This window comes from Ranitomeya variabilis, chromosome 1 (assembly GCF_051348905.1).
Source record: "Ranitomeya variabilis isolate aRanVar5 chromosome 1, aRanVar5.hap1, whole genome shotgun sequence".
NCBI lineage: Eukaryota > Metazoa > Chordata > Amphibia > Anura > Dendrobatidae > Ranitomeya > Ranitomeya variabilis.
Genome location: NC_135232.1, coordinates 216705847 through 216727279, shown reverse-complemented (window position 1 = coordinate 216727279; position 21433 = coordinate 216705847). Strand labels below are relative to the sequence as shown.

The 21433-nt window shown below is 46.7% G+C and overlaps 1 protein-coding gene across 1 annotated transcript in view; it reads left to right on the top strand.

Moving 5' to 3' along the window:
- MAPKAPK5 (MAPK activated protein kinase 5) overlaps positions 1 to 21433 on the top strand; it is a 90243-nt gene that overhangs the window by 49819 nt on the left and 18991 nt on the right. Inside the window, exons 8-10 of the mRNA XM_077292535.1 lie at positions 13785 to 13865; positions 14853 to 15040; positions 16750 to 16870. Of these exons, the coding sequence (XP_077148650.1) occupies positions 13785 to 13865; positions 14853 to 15040; positions 16750 to 16870 (390 nt within the window). The remainder of the gene's footprint in view (positions 1 to 13784; positions 13866 to 14852; positions 15041 to 16749; positions 16871 to 21433) is intronic.

Sequence of the window (21433 nt, the reverse complement as noted above, 5' to 3'; positions counted from 1 at the left end):
AGTTTACCTTCAGTTCCCTTAAGGTACCTTCACACTAAACGACTTTGCAGCGATAACGACAGCGATCCGTGACGTTGCAGCGTCCTGGATAGCGATATCGTTGTGTTTGACACGCAGCAGCCATCTAGATCCTGCTGTGATATCGCTGGTCGTTGCTGAAAGTCTAGAACTTTATTTGGTCGTCAGATCGGCGTGTATCGTCGTGTTTGACAGCAAAAGCAACGATACCAGCGATGTTTTACAATGGTAACCAGGGTAAACATCGGGTTACTAAGCGCAGGGCCGCTCTTAGTAACCCGATATTTACCCTGGTTACCATTGTAAAAGTAAAAAAAAAAAAACACTACATACTCACCCTCTGATGTCTGTCACGTCCCCCGGCGTCCACAGGGTTACGCTCTGCTGCTCAGAGCTTCCTGCACTGAATGTGTCAGTGCCGGCCGTAAAGCAAATCACAGCGGTGACGTCACCGCTGTGCTTAGGGCCGGCGCTTACACAGTGCAGGGAAGCTGAAGGCGAGGGACGCGACAGACACGGCAATGTAAGTATGTAGTGTTTGTTTTTTTTTACATTTACACTGGTAACCAGGGTAAACATCGGGTTACTAAGGCTGGTTTCACACTTGCGTTTTTATCTGCATGCGTTTTTTAAAAAAACGCATGTGTGAAAAACGCATGTAAACGCGGTAAAACGCATGCGTTTTTTAGACGCATGCGTTTTTATAGAAAAACACAAGAAAACACAAGAAAAAACAAGAAAACCCTAACCCTAACCCTAAACGTGACTGAAATACGTGGCACTGAAATACGTGCAACTGAAATACGTGGTACTTAAATACGTGGCACTTAAATACGTGGCACGTGGCACTGAAATACGTGGCATGTGGCACTTAAATACGTGGCACTTAAATACGTGGCACGTGGCACTTAAATACGTGGCACGTGGCACTTAAATACGTGGCACGTGGCACTTAAATACGTGGCACGTGGCACTTAAATATGTGGTACTTAAATACGTGGCACTTAAATACGTGGCACGTGGCACTTTAGTACGTGGCACTTAAATATGTGGCACGTGGCACTTAAATATGTGGCACGTGGCACTTAAATACGTGGCACGTGGCATACGTGGCACTGAAATACGTGATACGTGGCACTTAAGTACGTGGCAATATGACTGTCAGAAAATGTTCATTAAACGGTTAGGGGTGAGGTTAGGGGTAGAGTTAGGGTTAGGGTTTGGATCCCTTTATCACCTTGATGGTGGTGGGTGGCTTTTCAGTGTGTTTTCTGGTTTTTTTCTATAAAAACGCATGCGTTTTTAGCGCAAACAAACGCATGTGCTTAAAAACGCATGCGTTTACATAGACAGCAATGCATTTTTTTGCCGCGAAAAAACGCATGCGTTTTTTTCGCGGCAAAAAAACGCGCAAGAAAATACTGCAGGTAGCATTTTTGAAAATGAACGCATGCAGACAAAAAACGCATGCGTTTGAAAACGTGACCAAACGCATGTGCAAAAAAACGCATCCGTTTTCAATGTTAAATATAGGGAAAAAAACGCATGCGTTTTTTGTGCAAAAAACGCTGCAGACAAAAACGCAAGTGTGAAACCAGCCTAAGCGCGGCCCTGCGCTTAGTAACCCGATGTTTACCCTGGTTACCCGGGGACTTCGGCATCGTTGGTCGCTGGAGAGCTGTCTGTGTGACAGCTCTCCAGCGATGCTGCAGCGATCGGCATTGTTGTCGATATCGCTGCAGCGTCGCTTAATGTGACTGTACCTTAAGTCACACTAAACGACTTACCAACGATCACGACCAGCGATACGACCTGGCCGTGATCGTTGGTAAGTCGTTGTGTGGTCGCTGGGGAGCTGTCACACAGACAGCTCTCTCCAGCGACCAACGATCAGGGGAACGACTTCGGCATCGTTGAAACTGTCTTCAACGATGCCGAAGTCCCCCTGCAGCACCCGGGTAACCGGGGTAAACATTGGGTTACTAAGTGCAGGGCTGCGCTTAGTAACCCGATATTTACCCTGGTTACCATTGTAAAAGTAAAAAAAAAAAACACTACATACTCACATTCTGATGTCTGTCACATCCCCCGCCGGCCTCCACGGGGTTAAAACTGCTTTCGGCAAGAGCGCTGCTAATGCACGCGTTGCTGCCGAGAGCTTCCCTGCACTGAATGTGTCAGCGCCGGCAGTAACAGCAGTGACGTCACCGCTGGGCTCTGCTTTACGGCCGGCGCTGACAGTCAGTGCAGGGAAACTCTCGGCCGGAGCGCGTGCATTAGCAGCGCTCCTGCCGAAAGCAGTTTTAACCCTGTGGACGCCGGGGGACGTGACAGACATCAGAATGTGAGTATGTACTGTGGTTTTTTTAACTTTTACAATGGTAACCAGGGTAAATATCGGGTTACTAAGCGCGGCCCTGCGCTTAGTAACCCAATATTTACCCTGGTTACAAGTGAACACATCACTGGATCGGCGTCACACACGCTGATCCAGCGATGACAGCGGGTGATCAGCGACCAAAAAATGGTCCTGATCATTCCCCAACGACCAGCGATCTCCCAGCTGGGGCCTGATCGTTGGTCGCTGTCACACATAACGAGATCGTTAGCGGGATCGTTGCTACGTCACCAAAAGCGTGACGTTGCAACGATATCGTTATGTGTGACTCAGCCTTAAGGCTCACTGACCTGTACTTTCCTCGCCCCTTGTTCTTTCCTTTTTTGAAGGCAGGGAGCACATTTTGCCTTCTCATTCTTCAGAGACTTCTCCTGTTCTCCAAGAATTTTCATAGATTCTGGCTAATGACTGCTTTTTTTTTCTGCTACCTCTTTCAATACCCTAAGATGTAATCAATCTGGACCAGGAGATTTAACCTCTTTTAAATTAGCTAAGTGTTCCCTTACCATGTCTCTGTTTTATAGCTAGTGTGTATTCTTTTATTCCTTCGATAGCAAATGTAACCATAAACTAATCTTCACTGTGCTATCTTAGAGAACACATACAAAATAGGAATTTAAAAGTTCGGCCTTCTCAACATCTTTTCATCCTGTTTCTCCTTGTGGAGAGTGACATGATAAGCATGTCGAGGTGAGGAGACTTAAAGCTGCAATGCTCCTCTGGGAAATATGCAAATGGTCTCTTCAGAGAGGAAGAGAACTAGAACTCTAGGGCCACCTATTGGAAGTAGCAATCCTAACAGTCAATGTCGACCCTTTAACGAGCCTTGTCACATGACTTAGGATAATAGCCAAACTAGAATCTCAATTTGCAGACACTGTGTTTCGGCGTACTGCCCCTCGTCAGTGCAAAGTGGAGATCTGGTTTGGCTGATTGAGAGGCGTCTGACCGGGATCCTAAGTCAAGTGACAAGGCTCGTTAAAGGGTCGACATTGACTGTTAGGATTGCTACTTCCAATAGGTGGCACTAGAGTTCTAGTCCTCTCTGAAGAGACAATTTGCATATTTCCCAGAGGAGCATTGCGGCTTTAAGTCTCCTCCCCTTGACATGCTTATCATGTCACTCTCCGCAAGGAGAAACGATACTTCTTGGATCCCGGTCAGACGCCTCTCAATCAGCCAAACCAGATCTCCACTTTGCACTGACGAGGGGCAGTACCCCGAAACCGTGTCTGCAAATTGAGATTCTGGTTTGGCTATTATCCTAAGTCATGTGACAAGGCTCGTTAAAGGGTCGACATTGACTGTTAGGATTGCTACTTCCAATAGGTGGCACTAGAGTTCTAGTCCTCTCTGAAGAGACAATTTGCATATTTCCCAGAGGAGCATTGCGGCTTTAAGTCTCCTCCCCTTGACATGCTTATCATGTCACTCTCCGCAAGGAGAAACGATACTTCTTGGATCCCGGTCAGACGCCTCTCAATCAGCCAAACCAGATCTCCACTTTGCACTGACGAGGGGCAGTACCCCGAAACCGTGTCTGCAAATTGAGATTCTGGTTTGGCTATTATCCTAAGTCATGTGACAAGGCTCGTTAAAGGGTCGACATTGACTGTTAGGATTGCTACTTCCAATAGGTGGCACTAGAGTTATAGTCTTCTTCCTTTCCGAAGAGACAATTTGCACATTTCATCCTGTAAAAATCCTATAGCATATTTGACTTTTTTTTTTTTTTTTTTTTTTTTACTTCTCCCCCCAAATCCTTTTTTTATTGCTTTTGGTCTCCCTTTCAAGACTCGTTTCTCTACTGGCTTTAGCTCTTTTAACGCATGCCCTGCATTCCCTGCAAACAGCATTATATTCTTCTTTAGAAATGCCCCCACTTTCCATTTGATATACATTTCCTTTTTTGCTTTTTAGCAAGTGTTCAAGTTCTGTGTTCATCCATCCTGGTCTCTTTAACTGCTCACAATTCCAATATCATTAGCATATCTATCTGTCCTGTGGTTTCCATAATTTCACAAGTGTTTATACTTGGAGATACAATTTTAATGTTGAGGAGTGTGTGAGGCTGTTGTTTCAAGGTCAGCAGATCCACAGCCAGTTTGGACATCATTGTCCATTCTTGGACCGTGAATGTTAGACATGCAAAACCGCCCTAAAATTGCCTGTTGCCTACAAAGTTCAATTCCAAAGACTTCAAAAGTTAATCAAGGTATGGCTCAAATTGGACTCCCATAGATCAGTCATTTTAGCCAGTGTTTTCAAAGTGCCATTGAATTGTGAACTGATTTGAGCAAAATTTTAACTCGTGTACTATGTTTGGAATTGTTAAACAAATTAATTTGTAATAAAATGAAATTCTGTGAGGAGGAGTGGTGTTGAATTGTTGATATTAATATATACCGATATTTCATTTTTCTTAACCCATGTGCATGAGTTTTTCTTTTTTTTTCTTTTTAATAAAAAATTATAAAAAAAAACCTGAGGTAGAAAACCCTTTAACATGTGACCATGTCCTTTTCAACTCAAATACTTTTGTATGGAATCATTACACTTTAATACAGTGTAAATACATACAGTATATCACAAAAGTGAGTACACACCTCAGATTTTTGTAAACATTTTATATCTTTTCATAGGACAACACTGAAGATATGACACTTTGATACAAAGCAAAGTTCGTCAGTGCACAGCTTGTAGAACAGTGTAAATTTGGTGCGTCCTCCTAAATAACAGCACACAGCCATTAATGTCTAAACTGATGGCAACAAAAGTGACTACACCTCTATGTGAAAATGGCCAAATTGTGCCAAATTAGCTATTTTCCTTTCCTGGTGTCATGCGGCTCATTAATGTTACAAGGTCTCAGGTGTGAATGGGGAGCAGTTGTGTAAAATTTGGTGTTATCACTATCACACCTCTGGCACCTCATCTGGTTCTGGAAAAAAAGAATTGTTGTACATAAAGATGGTCTAGGATATAAGAAGTTTGTCAACCCTCTGAAACTGAGCTTCAGTATGGTGGCCAAGACTATACAGCAGTTTAACCCCTTAACGACCAGTGGTATTTTTGTTTTTGCGTCTTCAATTTTTGCTGCCCTTCTCAGAACCAAAGGTTTTTTATTTTTCGGTCAAAATGGCCATTTGAGGGCTTGTTTTTTGCGGGACAAGGTGTACTTTTGAACGACACCATTGGTTTAAACATATAGTGTACTGGAAAGGAAAGGGGAAAAATTCCAAGTGCTTTGAAATTGCAAAAAAAAGTGCAATTCCATAGTTGTTTGTTTTTGTTTTTTTTTTTTTTTTTTTTTACCATGTTCACTAAGTGCTAAAACTGACCTGTCATTTATGATTCTACAGGTCATTCCGAGTTCACAGACATCAAATATGTCTAGGTTCTCTTTATTTAAGTGGTGAAAAAAGAATACAAACTTTGGTTAGAAAAAAAAAGCGCCATTTTCTGAGACCTGTAGCATCTACATTTTTCGTGATCTCTGGTTGGTTGAGGGCTTATTTTTTGCTCACTGAGCTGCCGTTTTAATGATACCATTTTGGTGTAGACTTCCCGTCATTGCATTTTATTGCAAAGTAGTGACGACAAAAAAAAAAAAAAAGTAATTCTGGCGTGTTCAATTTTTATTTTTTTATTTTTTTCTCTAGTTACGCTGTTTAGCGATCGGGTTAATTCTTTTTTATCGGTCGTCCATGACAGCACTACGGAGAGAGGGGATCCGCCCTTCAGGAACAGGAAACCTACAGATACATAAGGGCGGCACCTCTCCCACGCATCAGTTGGTTTCCTGTTCCTGGAGGACAGGATTCCCTGCAGATACGACTTCGTTTCTCCTATCAATACCCAGGCCGGCTGTCTGACCCAGGTAGCGAGGGGGTCTCCTACCTCGGGCAGTGCGGGTCCCTGGAAGCGCCACGGTGGGTCCGGGTAGGGCTCCACGACAGTGAACGGTGCAGTGTGGAGCGACGTCCGGAGGAGGTCCATCCCCAGTGGTCAGCAGGTGAGTATGTCCCCCCCCCCCCGGGGTCCGCTCACCCCCCTGAGCCTCGGTCTTCCCCACTCTGATCCCCGTCGGTGCGGTGCGGCGCGGCGTCCTGTGTGCTCCTTTCGATTCGGGACCGGAGCTGGGGGTCGGACGCCGGCCCCTGCCGCGGTCACCGCTGGGCTGCGGCCGCGGAAGCGGCGGTGGCGTAGCGGGGGGGCGGCTGAGTGGTCCGGCGGCACCGTTCCCCGGCTTCCGGGCACGTTCTGAGCGTTCTGCCCGAAACCGGACGTGACACTCAGGGGGCGGGGCCAAAACCGGAAGTCAAACGCAGGCCGTTTTTTTTCTAAAAACGCCGCTGTCCTGCATGCGGCGGGGGCGGGGGGGGGGGGAGCGTTTGGGTGCAGGGGGGGGTGGAGCAGTGACCTGCAAGTCGGGGGGGGTGGATTTGGCCACACACCTGCACTGATTCCGGATCCGGGGGAAGGGCTATTTATAGCCAAACAGAATGCTGCAGCGCTGCTTGTGAGCCCATCTGCAGCTATGGATGAGCCGGAAGCTGCCGTCGGTCTGCTGGAGCAGGAGCAGGACAGATCCTCGGAGAAGTCCCATGCGAACCCCCAGCTGAAGACCCGCGGACGCAGTAACCAGACCAGTCGCAGATCTAAACAGAAGGATCTGGACCGACCCCCCAGTAATCCGGTACCTACCGCTACTGCCTGGGTAAGAGATCTTCGTGAATGTACCCTGATGCAGTCTTTTCCTATGTTTATTTCCGTAGGGGAAAAAAAGCGCTGGTAAAACAAAAAACAAGGAGTGCGCGCTATGCACTTGCCCTTTGCCAGACGCCTACCCTAAGAGACTTTGTCAGTCGTGTGTACGGCAGACGGTAGGAAATAAATTGATGGGAACTCTGATAGCGGTAGCGCCAGATAAATTACATAGCCTTTTTTCTCCGCTCCCATAGGTGGCGGAAGAGTCTCCTGATTTCACATCAAACCTTAGGGAGATTATCAGGAAGGAGGTGAAAGATTCCCTGAAATCCCTGACCCGGGGGGAGTCTTCCAAAAGAAGAAGGGAGCCTAGCGCCTCAGATTCGGATTCGTCCGCTGGCCCTAGTAGGGAGAATGAGTCAGACGCCTCTGTCTCCTCAGCGTCCTCTTCGGAAGAGGAGTCTAACCGGTTCTGTTTCCCATTGGACCAAATGGACAAACTAATTAAATCAGTTAGATCCACCATGGGTGTGGCTGATGAAAGGCCAGAACTCTCAGCACAGGACCTAATGTTTGGCGGTCTAGACCCTAAAAAAACGTAGGTCTTTTCCGCTCAATGACAAGGTCCAGAACCTCATCAAAAGGGAATGGAAAAAACCAGAGAAGAAAGGCTCTTTTCCACCTGCCTTTAAACGCAGATATCCCTTTGAGGACCCCATGGTGAATACATGGGATAAGGCGCCGAAATTGGACGCAGCGGTGTCTAAGGCGTCTAAAAAATCATCTATCCCCTTCGACGACATGGCTTCCCTAAAGGATCCTCTCGATAAGAAGGCTGACTCATTCCTTAAAGGGACATGGGAGATGTCGGCGGGTGCCCTGAGACCTGCTGTAGCCGCGACATGTGCAGCCAGATCGATGATGGTCTGGCTGGATCAGCTAGGGTCTAAGTTGGAAGGCGGTGTTTCCAGAGATTCTATGTTGAAATTCCTGCCAACAATTCAGAATGCCGCTGCCTTTCTCGCGGACGCATCTGCGGATTCGGCAAGAATGGCGGCTAGGGCGGCCGGACTATCAAACGCAGCACGCAGGGCCCTATGGCTGAAATGTTGGCCGGGTGACCTTCAATCCAGATCCCGTCTGTGCTCTATCCCATGCGAAGGGGAATACCTGTTTGGTCCAGTCCTAGACGAACTGCTGGAGAAAGCTGGAGCCGAGAAGAAAAAGTTTCCCAATCTACCAACTACCTCTTACAGGCGTCCCTTCGCAGGGAAGAGATTCTTTCGGAGGAGACCAGCCAGAGACCAGAGCAGATGGGATGAGAAAAAGAAGAAAGGTACTGGATTTATGTTTGGAGGTGGAGGACGTCAGGAGCCATCCCGTGAGGTCAAAAAACCACCCCAATGACTAGTCGCCCCGGTGGGAGGTAGACTATCTGCCTTCTACCCGGCCTGGTCCAAAATCTCCAGTAGTGATTGGATTTTGGGGTTAATAGCTACGGGTCTGCGGCTAGAGTTCTCTTCCATCCCTCAGAACTTCTTCAGAGTTACCCCACTCAGGTCCTCTCCAGCAGAACAGGCGGCCCTGGAAGCAGAAGTTCACGACCTGCTCAATAAGAATGTCCTGTCAGAGGTTCTGGAAGGAGAACAGGGTAGAGGATTCAACTCTCCTCTATTCCTAATAAGTAAACCTGATGGCTCCTTCAGAACAATTATTAACCTTAGGGCTCTTAATAATTTCCTGACCGTCCAATCATTTAAGATGGAAACTATTAACACCGCATTAAAGCTACTGTTTAAAAACTGCTTTATGGTAGTATTGGATTTGAAGGACGCCTATTACCATATCCCTATTTATGCAGGTCACCAACGATACCTGAGGGTGGCGGTAAGGTTGGATGGGGTAATCAGACACTTCCAGTATAGGGCCCTCCCCTTTGGTATATCGGTCGCCCCTCGAGTGTTTACCAAAGTTATGGCGTAAGTTATGGCACACCTGCATGAGTCCAACATTCTAATAATCCTATACCTGGACGATCTCCTTATCGGAGGTAAAACGGTGGATCACTGTCTGGAACAGTTACATAAAGTGATGTCTGCTCTGGAGCGTCTGGGGTGGATGCTAAATGTTAAAAAAATCACGCTTACAGCCCATGACGGTGCAGCGATTTTTAGGCCTGACCCTGGATTCCCAGGTTCAGGAATGCCGTTTGCCTCATGAGAAAATTGATCGCCTGCACCTTCAGGTGCTGAATGCCTCTAAAAACCCCACCATGTCCCTTAGAAGAGCCATGTCTCTGTTGGGCTCTCTCTCGTCCTGTATTCCAGCGGTCCGATGGGCCCAGTATCATCCGAGGATACTTCAGGGCGAGGTGCTGTTACAACAAAAAAGGTTGGGGGGATGTCTGGAGAGCCTGATGACCCTATCTCAAGACGCTATTATGTCCCTCGGATGGTGGCTAGACCAAGAGAACCTGTCCACAGGGGTCCCCTGGGAATATAATGTAACTCGTATAGTCACCTCGGACGCTAGCCCTTCTGGGTGGGGGGCTCACATGGGGGATACGTTGGTCCAGGGGCTTTGGGATCGGGATCAGATAGAAATGTCTTCCAACCTAAAGGAGTTAACGGCTGTGGAACAGGCAGTTAAATCACTCCTTGTCTATCTACAGGGCCACCACGTGCGGGTATTCTCGGACAATCGGGTCGCCGTGGCGTACATAAATCACCAAGGCGGAACTCGTTCCAAATCCCTAATGTGCGTAGCAGATCGTCTATTCCATCTAGCAGAGCAACATCTTCTCTCATTGACGGCTCTTCACATAAGAGGGGCAGAAAACACTATGGCGGATTTCTTAAGCCGCAACATATTGAGGCAGGGAGAGTGGTCCCTGAACGACTCCATCTTCAACCTCATCGTGGAAAGATGGGGTCAACCAGAGGTAGACCTGTTTGCCACAAAAGAAAACAGGAAAGTGGCACAATTCTGCTCTCTCAACCCCAGAGAAAATCCTCTGTCAGTAGACGCCCTCCTCATAGACTGGAACTTCAGGCTAGCCTACGCCTTTCCTCCCCTGTCTCTACTTCCTCTGGTGGTGAGGAAAATCAGGAAGGACAAAGCCACAGTAATAATAATTGCCCCCTTCTGGCCCAGAAGGACGTGGTTTCCATGCCTGAGGGCTATGTCGATATCCGACCCATGGGTCTTGCCAGACATCCCGGATCTCCTATCCCAGGGCCCAGTCTACCATCCTCGGGCGGTTGGCCTTCATCTGACGGCGTGGATTTTGAGTGGGCGCTGTTAAAGGATAGGGGGTTCTCTCCGGGCCTCATTAACACTCTGCTGAAGAGCAGAAAAATAATCACCACAAAGATTTATGTTAGGATCTGGAAGAAGTTCCTTCAAAACTCGGGGGTAATAGCTGGTCAGTCAATACGAATAGACCAGATTTTAGAATTCTTACAGAAGGGGTTGGATATGGGGTTATCCCCAAATACACTTAAAGTGCAGGTATCAGCCTTAGGGGCCCTCTTTGGCTGCAACATTGCTGAGAATCACTGGGTCAGCAGATTCATCAGAGCGACAAAACGGTCTAGGCCAATGGTGAAGAATAGGGTCATGCCATGGGACCTGAACCTAGTCCTCTCAGCCATGACAGAGGCCCCATTTGAGCCAATTGCATCAGCCTCTATTAAAAATGTATCCCTTAAAGTAGCCTTCCTGGTGGCCCTAACATCGGCGCGTAGGATAGGCGACATCCAAGCATTATCCAGGGTTCCCCCTTACATGCAGCTTAGGGATGATAGAGTGATACTATCCCCTGATCCAGCATATCTTCCTAAAGTAGTGTCCAGGTTCCACAGAACACAGGAAATAGTTCTTCCATCTCTCCTCCCCAATCCTACTAACGATAAGGAAAGGAAGATACACACTTTAGATGTAAAAAGATGTATCCTGGAATATCTGGCAGTAACTGATCCCTGGAAGATAGATAACGCCCTATTCGTGTCCTATCAGGGTAGTAGGAAGGGTCACAGGGCGTCAAAATCTACTTTAGCTAGATGGATCAGGGAGGCTATCTCGCTGGCATACATCTCAAAGGGCAAGCCGGCGCCTGAAGGTCTGAAAGCGCATTCCACTAGAGCTATGGCGGCTTCGTGGGCAGAAAGATTGGAGGTGTCGATCGACCAAATTTGTAAGGCTGCTACTTGGTCTTCCCCACACACATTCTATAACCATTATAGATTGAACTTGGGTGCCTCTTCTGACCTTTCTTTTGGTGTAAGGGTGCTGCAAGCTGTAGTCCCTCCCTAGTTAGTTACTCTCTGTAATTCTCTCCGTAGTGCTGTCATGGGCGACCGATAAAGTCTTAGTTACTCACCGGTTAACGGTGTTTTTCGGAGTCCATGACAGCACCTGTACATACCCTCCCGTCTTCTTAAGTTCTGGGTGTACACCTCTTCCTTTATTTATATAATTCACGGGTAGTGAATAGTTAGTTATTGTATCATTGTTTATTATGTATGCTATTAACCTTGGTGGTCCTCTTGTGCTCTGTAAACCAACTGATGCGTGGGAGAGGTGCCACCCTTATGTATCTGTAGGTTTCCTGTTCCTGAAGGGCGGATCCCCTCTCTCCGTAGTGCTGTCATGGACTCCGAAAAACACCGTTAACCGGTGAGTAACTAAGACTTTTTTTTATATTGATCGGACGATTCTGAACACTTTGATACCAAATGTGTATATTTGATTTTTTCTTATTTTTTTTTTATTATTTTGAATGGGGCGAAAGGGGGGTGATTTGAACTTTTATATTCTCTCTTTTTAATATTTTCAAAACTTTTTTTTTTTTTTTTTTTTTTTTTTTTTTACTTCATGCTTCATTAGTCTTCAATAGAATCTGCACTACTTTGATCGGCTCTGCTACGTAGAAGGGGATGATCAGATAGCCTTTATGTATCAGAAATGCTCACTTGCTATGAGCGCCGGGCGGCACTCATAGCAGTCCGGCTATGACAACCATAGAGGTCTGCTGGACACCTCTGATTGTCATGCCAACCCATCAGTGACCCACGATCATGTGACGGGGTCACTGATGGGCAGGATTTCAGGTGCGCTTCCGGAAAGCGTGAGTTAAATGCCGCAGTCACAGATTGACAGTGGCATTTAACTAGAGAACAGCCACGGGTGGATCGCGATTCCACCCGCGACTGTTAGAGGCAAATGTCAGCTGTTCAAAAGTGCTGACATGTGCCGAAAAGATGTGGGCTCAGCGCCGGAGCCCACATCAAATAGAGGTATTCCGACGTGGGCGTACTATTACACCCAACGATGGAAAGGGGTTAACAAGACAGGTTCCACTCAGAACTGACCTCAACATGGTCGACCAAAGACATTGAGTGCACATGCTCAGCGTCATATCCAGAGGTTGTCTTTTCAAAGACAAGTGTGCTGCCAGCATTACTGCAGAAGTTGAAGGGGTGGGGGTTCAGCCTGTCGGTGCTCTGTCCATATGCCGCACACTGAATCAAATTGGTATGCATAGCTATTGTCCCAGAAGGAGGCCTCTTGTAAAGACGATGCACAAAGCCTGAAACAGTTTGCTGAAAACAATCAGACTAAGGCCGGGGTCACACTTGCAACTGCAATGCAAGAAACTTGCGGGAGTCTCTCGCCTCAATACCCGGCACTGCTGCCGGCACTCGGGACCGGAGTGTGCGGCTGCATGTATTTCTATGCAGCTGAAGGCTCCGGTCCGAACCGCTGGCGGTAGTGCTGGGTATTGATGCGAGAGACTCGTGCGAGTTTCTCGCATTGCAGTTGCAAGTGTGACCCCAGCCTAAGGACATGGCTTACTGGAATTATGTCCTGTGGTCTGATGAGACCAAGATGAGCGTATTTGGTTCAGATGGTGTCAAGCATGTGTGGCGGCTACCAGGTGAGGAGTGCAAAGACTACAGTCAAGCCTGGTGGTGGGAATGTTGTAGTTTGGGACTACATGAGTGCTGCCAGCTGTGGGGAGCTACAGTTCATTGAGGGAACCATGAATTTCAGAGTGTACTGTGACATATAAAGCATGATCCCCTCCCTTCGGAAATTGGGTCGCAGGGCAGTATTCCAACATAACGACCCCAAACACACCTCCAAGACAACCACTGCTTTACTAAAGAAACTGAGGCTAAAGGTGCTGGACTAGCCAAGCACGTCTCCAAACTTAAACCCTATTGAGCATCTGTGGGGCCATCCTCAATTGGAAGGTGGAGGATCGCAAGATCTTTAACATCCACCAGTTCTGTGATTGTCGTCATGGAGGAGTGGAAGAGGATTCCAGTGGCAACCTTTGAAGCTCTAGTGAACTCCATGCTCAAGAGTTAAGGCAGTGCTTATAAATAATTGTGGCCACACAATATATTGACACTTTGGGCACAATTTGGCCATTTTCACATAGAGGTGTACTCATATTTGTTGCCAGTGGCTTAGGTAATAGTGGCTGTTTGTTGTTATTCAGAGGGCACACCAAATTTACACTGTTATACAAGCTGTACACTGACTACTTTACAATGCAGAATTGGTCCGGTTCTTTGCTTGTACAATATATAATGGCATGCTCCACCATACTATAAGTGACATATTCTTTCTTTGGTGTGGTAATTATCAGGTTCTGGAGGCGCAAAGAAGACACCAGAAAGAGAAGTCTGGAATTATTCCTACCTCGCCAACACCGTACACCTACAACAAGGTAATGCCTCACCGTACATCAGTGTTGTGGTCCCACAGTAGTGAATGTTAAAAGTGTATTTTGTGGACAGACTCCCTGTTTGTTTTGGTGCTTTTCTCACCACATCTAGATCTATGCTGCCCATCAATATTGTAATAATTGAATGTAGAACAGGTTTAACAGAATTAGAGGCTTTTCCATAACTGCCTTTTTTGAAAATCACACTGAGCTTTTCCTGCAAAAAAAAAAAAACTTCAGGAAAGTGCTGGTGGTATTTTCGGGATTCGTCTTTTCTGATAATTTTTGCCGCGGCTTTGCCACTAGCTTTTTTTTTTTTTTTTTTTCAATGGTATGTATTATTAGAGAGTGGGTTCTAAGCAGATGCCTGGGCCAGTCACTTCTTTTAACCACTTAATGACTTTCGGAGCCTAAAGTGTTTAAAAGAAGCTCACAAAGACTGGACATAAGCACAGCAAATTATTTTGACATTGCTATGTGTGCATTCGTTCATTTAGGGGTTTTTTTGTTTGTGTTTAGTGCTTTAACGGGCAGGTTCCAGGCAGAATCCACCTGTAAAATACATATTGTGCACATGCCCCTAAATGCACTTCTTGGGTCCCTTCCTCAGGCATGGTATAACAGTGTGGGAACTGGTACGATGTCCTCATTGCTCCTCAAGAGTAGCTGGGGATGCAGGGCGGTGAGGAGATCTGCAGACCTCCCATCCAGCAGTCACAGATTATTGACCTGTAAGTCCTGGAAAATCAGGAAATCCTGCAGATCAGTTCTCCCATCTCAACTGGCTGCAGCAAACACCAGACTATAGTAGGCAACCTGTCCAAAAATGTTTCTAACCCAATTGCAAAATATTATTTGAGATCAAAATAAATGTCCCTGATGGTGTTCTTATCCTTTTTAAAGATGATTTTCAAACTAGTTTATTTTTGTGGTCTAGATGCTTTCAGCAAATATATCAAAATATGTGTCTTCTGTGGTTTTCTCTCCCAGAGCTGTGACTTGTGGTCCTTAGGTGTCATTATCTATGTGATGCTCTGTGGCTATCCTCCATTTTACTCCAAGCATCACAGTCGGACCATCCCAAAGGACATGAGGAAGAAAATCATGACTGGAAGCTTTGAGTTCCCAGAGGAAGAATGGAGCCAGATCTCTGAAATGGCAAAGGACATTGTTAGAAAGTAAGTTCCAGTGTTTTTTTTCCTCCTTTAGGTGTTTGGGTTTTTACTAATACTGATTGTAAAATAAATGAAATGCACATGATGAACTGCTGAGTTGGCCGCTCCGCTCTCTGAGATAGATGCTCCCTCTGTATTTAAGTGTATAGAGAGACCAACATCAGAGTATAGCACCCAGCAGACACTTCCCGGAGATTCGTGGCATTTTTTGTTTTTTTTTGTTATTTATTTTTAAAGCACCCTTAATTCCAGGGTGCTGTACATGTGAAAAGGGTTACATGCATAACATATGTATAAATGTTTAAGTAAAGCAGGTACAGAGGGGGAGAGGACCTGGCCCTGACGGGCTTACAATCTGCAGGGTATTGGGGAGCACAATTACGATTATTGGACCTGTCACTGAGTCACGCTGTCTCAAAAAATGAACAGCGGATGCCATCAGCTGAGCACAGAGGAACCTTTGGAGAGAAAAAGTATCATGGAAAAATTCCCACCTGTTCTCCGTTGGGAGCCATTCCTGATTTTGGCTTGTAAATATTGGAGATATACTGACCAAATACAGCTCCCCATATAGGCCTAAGCAGAGCGTTGTAGATCCTCATGCCCCAACCCACTAACCCTGCTTTTCCAAGGGCCAGACAAATGAGTGCAGTGCTCCGCTCCAGCCCCTTTTTTGTCAATCAGTAGAGATCACAGCACTCGAATCCTTACCAATCAAAATTTGTGACTTGTCACTGTCATGTTAAAAGTTTTTTGACGCTATAGGTAAACAGTAAATGTAAGGTATGGGAACCAGAGTTTTTACAACTCTACTCTAATACTGTATTTATATGGAAAACGGACAAACACCTAAATGAATCAGGGCCATTGTGCTATTTGCATGTGGGCCAAGAGTCCTCATAAACTGGGCCTCCTTCCACCGCCCTCAATGATTGTCAGCAGCTGCCTCTGTCTGCAGCACATAGACAGAATCGATAATTCTCAGAAATGTCTGCAACAGATGTGCTACATGTGACTATGCTCTTAGTGTGGGAATGGGATAACTGGCAATTGATGTTATACTCGGTGTTTTAATATATATTTATATATTATTTAGTGTTTTAGAATACCAACCACATTATGTGTATTTGTTCTTTTGTTTTTCTTGTGGTGTCTGGTATGATAGCCCAGCAGACCGGTCATAACCTGTCAAGATACACGGATGATAGATCCGTATTGGGCTAAGACTCGATCAGCTATTGTGCGAGTATACTGAATGGCATTGAGAGATCTCGTCATATTTTTTGCAGTCCAGAAACCCAATTCAAGTACCCAACCAAATGGCAACAAACGCTGTCAACATAGCGCAAGCGAGTTTGCATGAGATCGCAGAGTAACACATTGCAGGCAATACGTAGGTTTACAGCCCAGGCCTTGGCCTTGTAGCCGGGAAACTAACATTTGTACAATACTCAAATCCATTTATCATTTTTATTATTCTAAGGATGGTACGATACACAAGTTTTTTTATATTTTCTTTTGAGAACAGATGTGTTTTCAGAGATTCGATTTGCAGTGATGGCGTAGAGAGTCCCAAATTTAGGAGCTTCATGTCCTATATATGTTTAAAGTAGCTGAGACCTATTTACTCCTTTCATTTTATTGTGTGGCTTGTAAGTAAAGCTCAGTTTTCACATGACTGATGATGATGTTTAAACCTGTCTCCCATCCAGGCTGCTGAAGGTTAAGCCAGAAGAACGTCTCACCATTGAAGGAGTCCTGGACCACCCTTGGCTGAACTCTACTGAAGCTCTTGATAACATTTTGCCATCTGCACAGATGATGATGGACAAGGTTGTCATTGAATTCATATCCCTGTGCCAATTACAAATTGTGCATATTGTACAATTGTCTGAGTAATGTCGATGGGAATTTATATAGTTTCTATCTGTTTAGTCAAGAATTTGCTGGTAATCCGGTCAATGTAAATATTAGTTTTCACAATATTGTTAAATTTGGCTCCTGATCACACATCATTCCCGAGGTAAAACCAGCTAGTGTCCATAACTTTTACAGTGCAGCCCAAAATTGGTTCTGTTAGTAGTTAACCGGTTCCCAGCCATAGACTTAGGCCGGGATCACACACAGCGAGATACGGCCGAGTCTCGCAGGTTAAAACCAAGTTCTGGCGCCGGCACTCCAGAGCGGAGCGTGCGGCCGCACAGCAATACATGGAGCCGCACGCTCCGCACTGGAGTGCCGGTGCCAGAGCTTGTTTTTAACCTGCGTGACTCGGCCGTATCTCGCTGTAGTGTGACTCCGACTCCGGCTCCAGCCGAACACAAAGTTTAGAAATTTTTGAATGTCATAATGGCATGTCCAAAATGACTGGATGCATTGCTGCCTTGGCTCAGTATTTTTGTACTGCTGTGCATTGTACATATAAACTAAACTAGGCCAAAATAATTCTTATAAACAAACAACCTATAGACCGAGAAGATGATACCACTATGTGCGTGCAATATTTTTTATTAGGCCATATTTCAATAAAACACACAATAAAAGACATTAAAAAAATGGACATGGAGGAATGTAGGTCAGCTTGTATACCTTCATAACCAGGAATTCAGCCACTCCTAAAGTGCAAATGTTTATGAAACCCAAATGTAAATTTATTAATAAGCAAACCAATGGCAAATAAGATGCTCAGAGCTAAGGTCTGTAAATAATATCCATAGAAAATACAAAAAATAATACCCATAAAAATACAATCTGTAATCCCTTCTCACAATAATCTATTCAAACGGTGAGGGCTATATATCGAACATGGGCAAGAAGCAAACAAATTAGATAAAACACATTAAATTGTGTTTTTCTCCTACGCCTCATTGGGGGACACAGGACCATGGGTGTTATGTTGCTGCCACTAGGAGGACACTAAGTAAACACAGAAATAATAACTCCTCCCCTGCAGTATACACCCTCCTGCTGGCTCTCAGAGAACCAGTTCTTGCTTAGTGTCTGTAGGAGGCACTTGGGTCTGTTTCAGACCCCACCGTTTTTATTTTAATTTTTGATTTTTTTGTTCTATTTTTTCCTTTAACGGAGCGAATGGGGGCGACGGATCCTTTCTAGGCTCTGATCTCCCCCAAACCATCAACAGGCAAGTACGTGGAGCGTTACTCCCTTATCCTTTCCTGCAACGTTGGGTGCCAGCCCTGAGCTCACATTACGGGCGACGGTTCCTTCGCGTTCCGATCTCCCCCTCCATAGCAGGTGACCACATGGAGTAGCCCTCCATCTACCTCTCCTGGAGCCAGGTGCATAAGCCGGACATGATATATATGGCGTCCGTGCAGCCCCCCTCTGCATCACCACTGATACAGCGGATGACACATGGCGGCAGAAGCTCTCCACCCCCTCCCTGACTATGGCGACGGTGGATTGAGCACCGGCCCACCGCATCTACCGTGAGTACACTGCGGGGGCCGAGGCGCAGGGGGTCCTGGTCCCCGGGGTATGGGAGGTCCGCACCTTAAGCCTGTGTCCGTGGGTGGTCCTTAGTGCGGCGACCCCACGAAGGAGTGCAGCTAATTATGGCACTAATAGCGGAAAGAAAAAACGCAGAAAGAAAAAAAAAATTCCCTCAATTCAGGCCGGAGTTTTGGCCACGCCCACCGGCAGTTAGCCCCGCCCACTTTTTTCTGGCGCTTCTCGTTCCCTGTGATGAGCTCCCACTTCCTGGTCTCGGTGGCCATCTTGGGACACCCACAGCCCTGATGCTGCAGCACTGCTCCAGCATTTCCTATCGCCGCCCTCAGGACTAGCGTTTTTGTCTGCCTACACTGCGGATCTGCCTTGGGGACTCAAGACACAGGACCTGGGTAAGCTGCAGACACATAGCTTAACCCTTCCCCTGCTAGTAAGCGCTTTTCTCCAGGCTTTACTATGTCTCAACCAAAGCCTCACAAAAAGTCTGGGAAAACCCACACTGTATTTTTCGCTGCATGTACCTCTTGTAAGGTATCATTACCCCGGGGTCACAATACTGCATTATGCACAGCTTGTGAAACGGTGACGGCTGAGGAACCACCTGTTGCTGATACTGAACCCAGTGAGCCTAGTCCCCCTGAGTGGGCTACCTCCCTTACCCGGTCTATGGCATCCCTGGCAAAAGCGTTAGACTCGTTCCAAGACCCTTCCTCTAACCAGGGCACTAATACGGACAACGCTTCCGATGGTCAGAACCCCTTGTACTCCAACTTGGCTCCAACTTGCCAAGGAGTTCTCACTCTTCCAGGAAAAGGACTCATGCCATATCCCCAGACCATCAATGGTTTTTGGGTTCTGAGAGCTCCATTTCTCGCTCCCCTTCCATTGGGGCTAGTAGAGAACCTGTTTCAGAGGACGGTTCTGATACGTCCCCAGATCAGGAATTTCATCACGATCAGGAGACTCTCGACTGTCTAATTGAGTCAGTGAATAAGGCTTTGAGACTTGAGGAGGAACCCTTATCTAAAACGGATCATGCCGTGTCCTTTAAGAGGACCAAACGAGCTCACAGAGTGTTCGCCACTCATCCCGAGTTTAAGCAAATTGTTGAATCTCACAGGATCCGTCCAGATAAATGATTCACAGGGCAGAAGCCCATGGAGTCCAAATATCCCTTTGCCCAGGATCTAAGAAAAGATTGGTCATAATCTCCCCCAGTAGATCCTCCGGCATCACGCCTGGCTACCAAATCTGTTTTATCCTCCTCGGAGGGCGCCTCTATCAAAAATCCAACTGATTGTCAGATCGACAATATGGCGCGTTCAGCCTTTGAAGCCTTAGCGGCCGCACTCTTTGCATCTTTTGCTGCTACGTGGGTGGCTAAGGCTATGACCCACTGGGCTGAGGTCTTGTCTTCAGCAGTACTGGATAACAATCTTCCCCCATAGATAGCAGACCTTGCTACTCAGATAGCCAGAGCTTGGAGATTTTGTAGTGACCGCGTCCCTGGATGCCGCTGACTACGTTTCTCAAGTAGCAGCAAATGCCATCACCATCCGGAGGTCCTTATGGCTTAGGGACTGGCGTGCGGATTCTACTTCCAAAAAATCATTGACTTCTCTCCCATATCAGAGCGGTTGCCTTTTTGGCGAAAAGCTCGACCAGTTAATTTCTGACGCCACTGGAAGGAAGAGTAAATTTCTTCCACAACAGAGACCCTGTTTCGGAACCTGCAACCACAGGCTCGTTCCTGATTTTTTTTTTTTTGTTACAACTCAAACTGGTCCACTACTTCCACATCTCCTGGTTCCGGCCGGGCACAACGTGAAGACAGAGGTTCACAGGCCTCCTTTAAGCCTTTCCCTTCATGGAGAGGCAGGCCAAGGCAGCCGGGATCCAGAGGCACCAGAACGGGCAGACCTTCCACACAATGACTCCCTGCGGTATCCGGGAGACACCCTCAAAGTAGGCGGCCACATGCTTTCCTTCAGTGCCGCGTGGCTCTCGGTCGTTCACGACGAGTGGGTCCGCGATCTGGTGTCCTCCGGATACAAGATAGATCTCTTATCTCATCCTCCAAACCGTTTTTTCCTGTCTTCTCCTCCCATGGCAAAAGCATCAGAGTTCTTCAAAGCTATAAGCTCTCTGAGAAAAAGACGGAGTTATTATTCCGGTCCCTCAAAGCGAAAGGTTTCAAGGTTTTTATTCAAACCTCTTCATTGTTCCAAAGAAGGACGGTACAGTTCGGCCCATACTGGACCTAAAACTGCTGAACAGATTTGTCAGGGTACGACGGTTCCGGATGGAATCGCTTCGTTCTGTCATCGCCTCCATGGAAAAAGGCGAGTTCCTGGCGTCTATAGACATCCAGGACGCATACCTCCACATTCCTATTTTACCTTCTCACCAAAGGTTTCTTCGCTTCGCAGTTCAGGAAGATCACTTCCAATTCGTTGCTCTGCCCTTCGGCCTCGCCACCGCTCCCAGGGTATTCACCAAGGTCATGGCGGCTGCCATGGCCATACTCCACACCCAAGGAGTGGTGGCGCTCCCGTATTTAGACGATATCCTCATCAAAGGCCCCTCTTTCCGCTCCTGCAAGGAAGCCGTTCCCATCACAGTAGATACCCTTTCTCGCCTGGGTTGGAAGATAAACTTCAAAAAATCTTCCCCAGTACCGGCTCAGCGAATTTCCTTTCTAGGAATGATACTCGACTCGTCCCGGGGGTTGGTTCTTCTTCCCCCGGAAAAGATCTCAGTCTTACAGCGAGAAGCTCAGAAAATCTCTCAGCCTCGCTCTCACTCTCTGCGCTTCAGTATGAGAGTCCTCGACAGGATGGTAGCAGCTATGGAGGCGGTTCCATTTGCCCAACTACACCTCCGTCCTCTAGAGCATGCCCTCCTGGCTGTTTGGGACAGGAACCC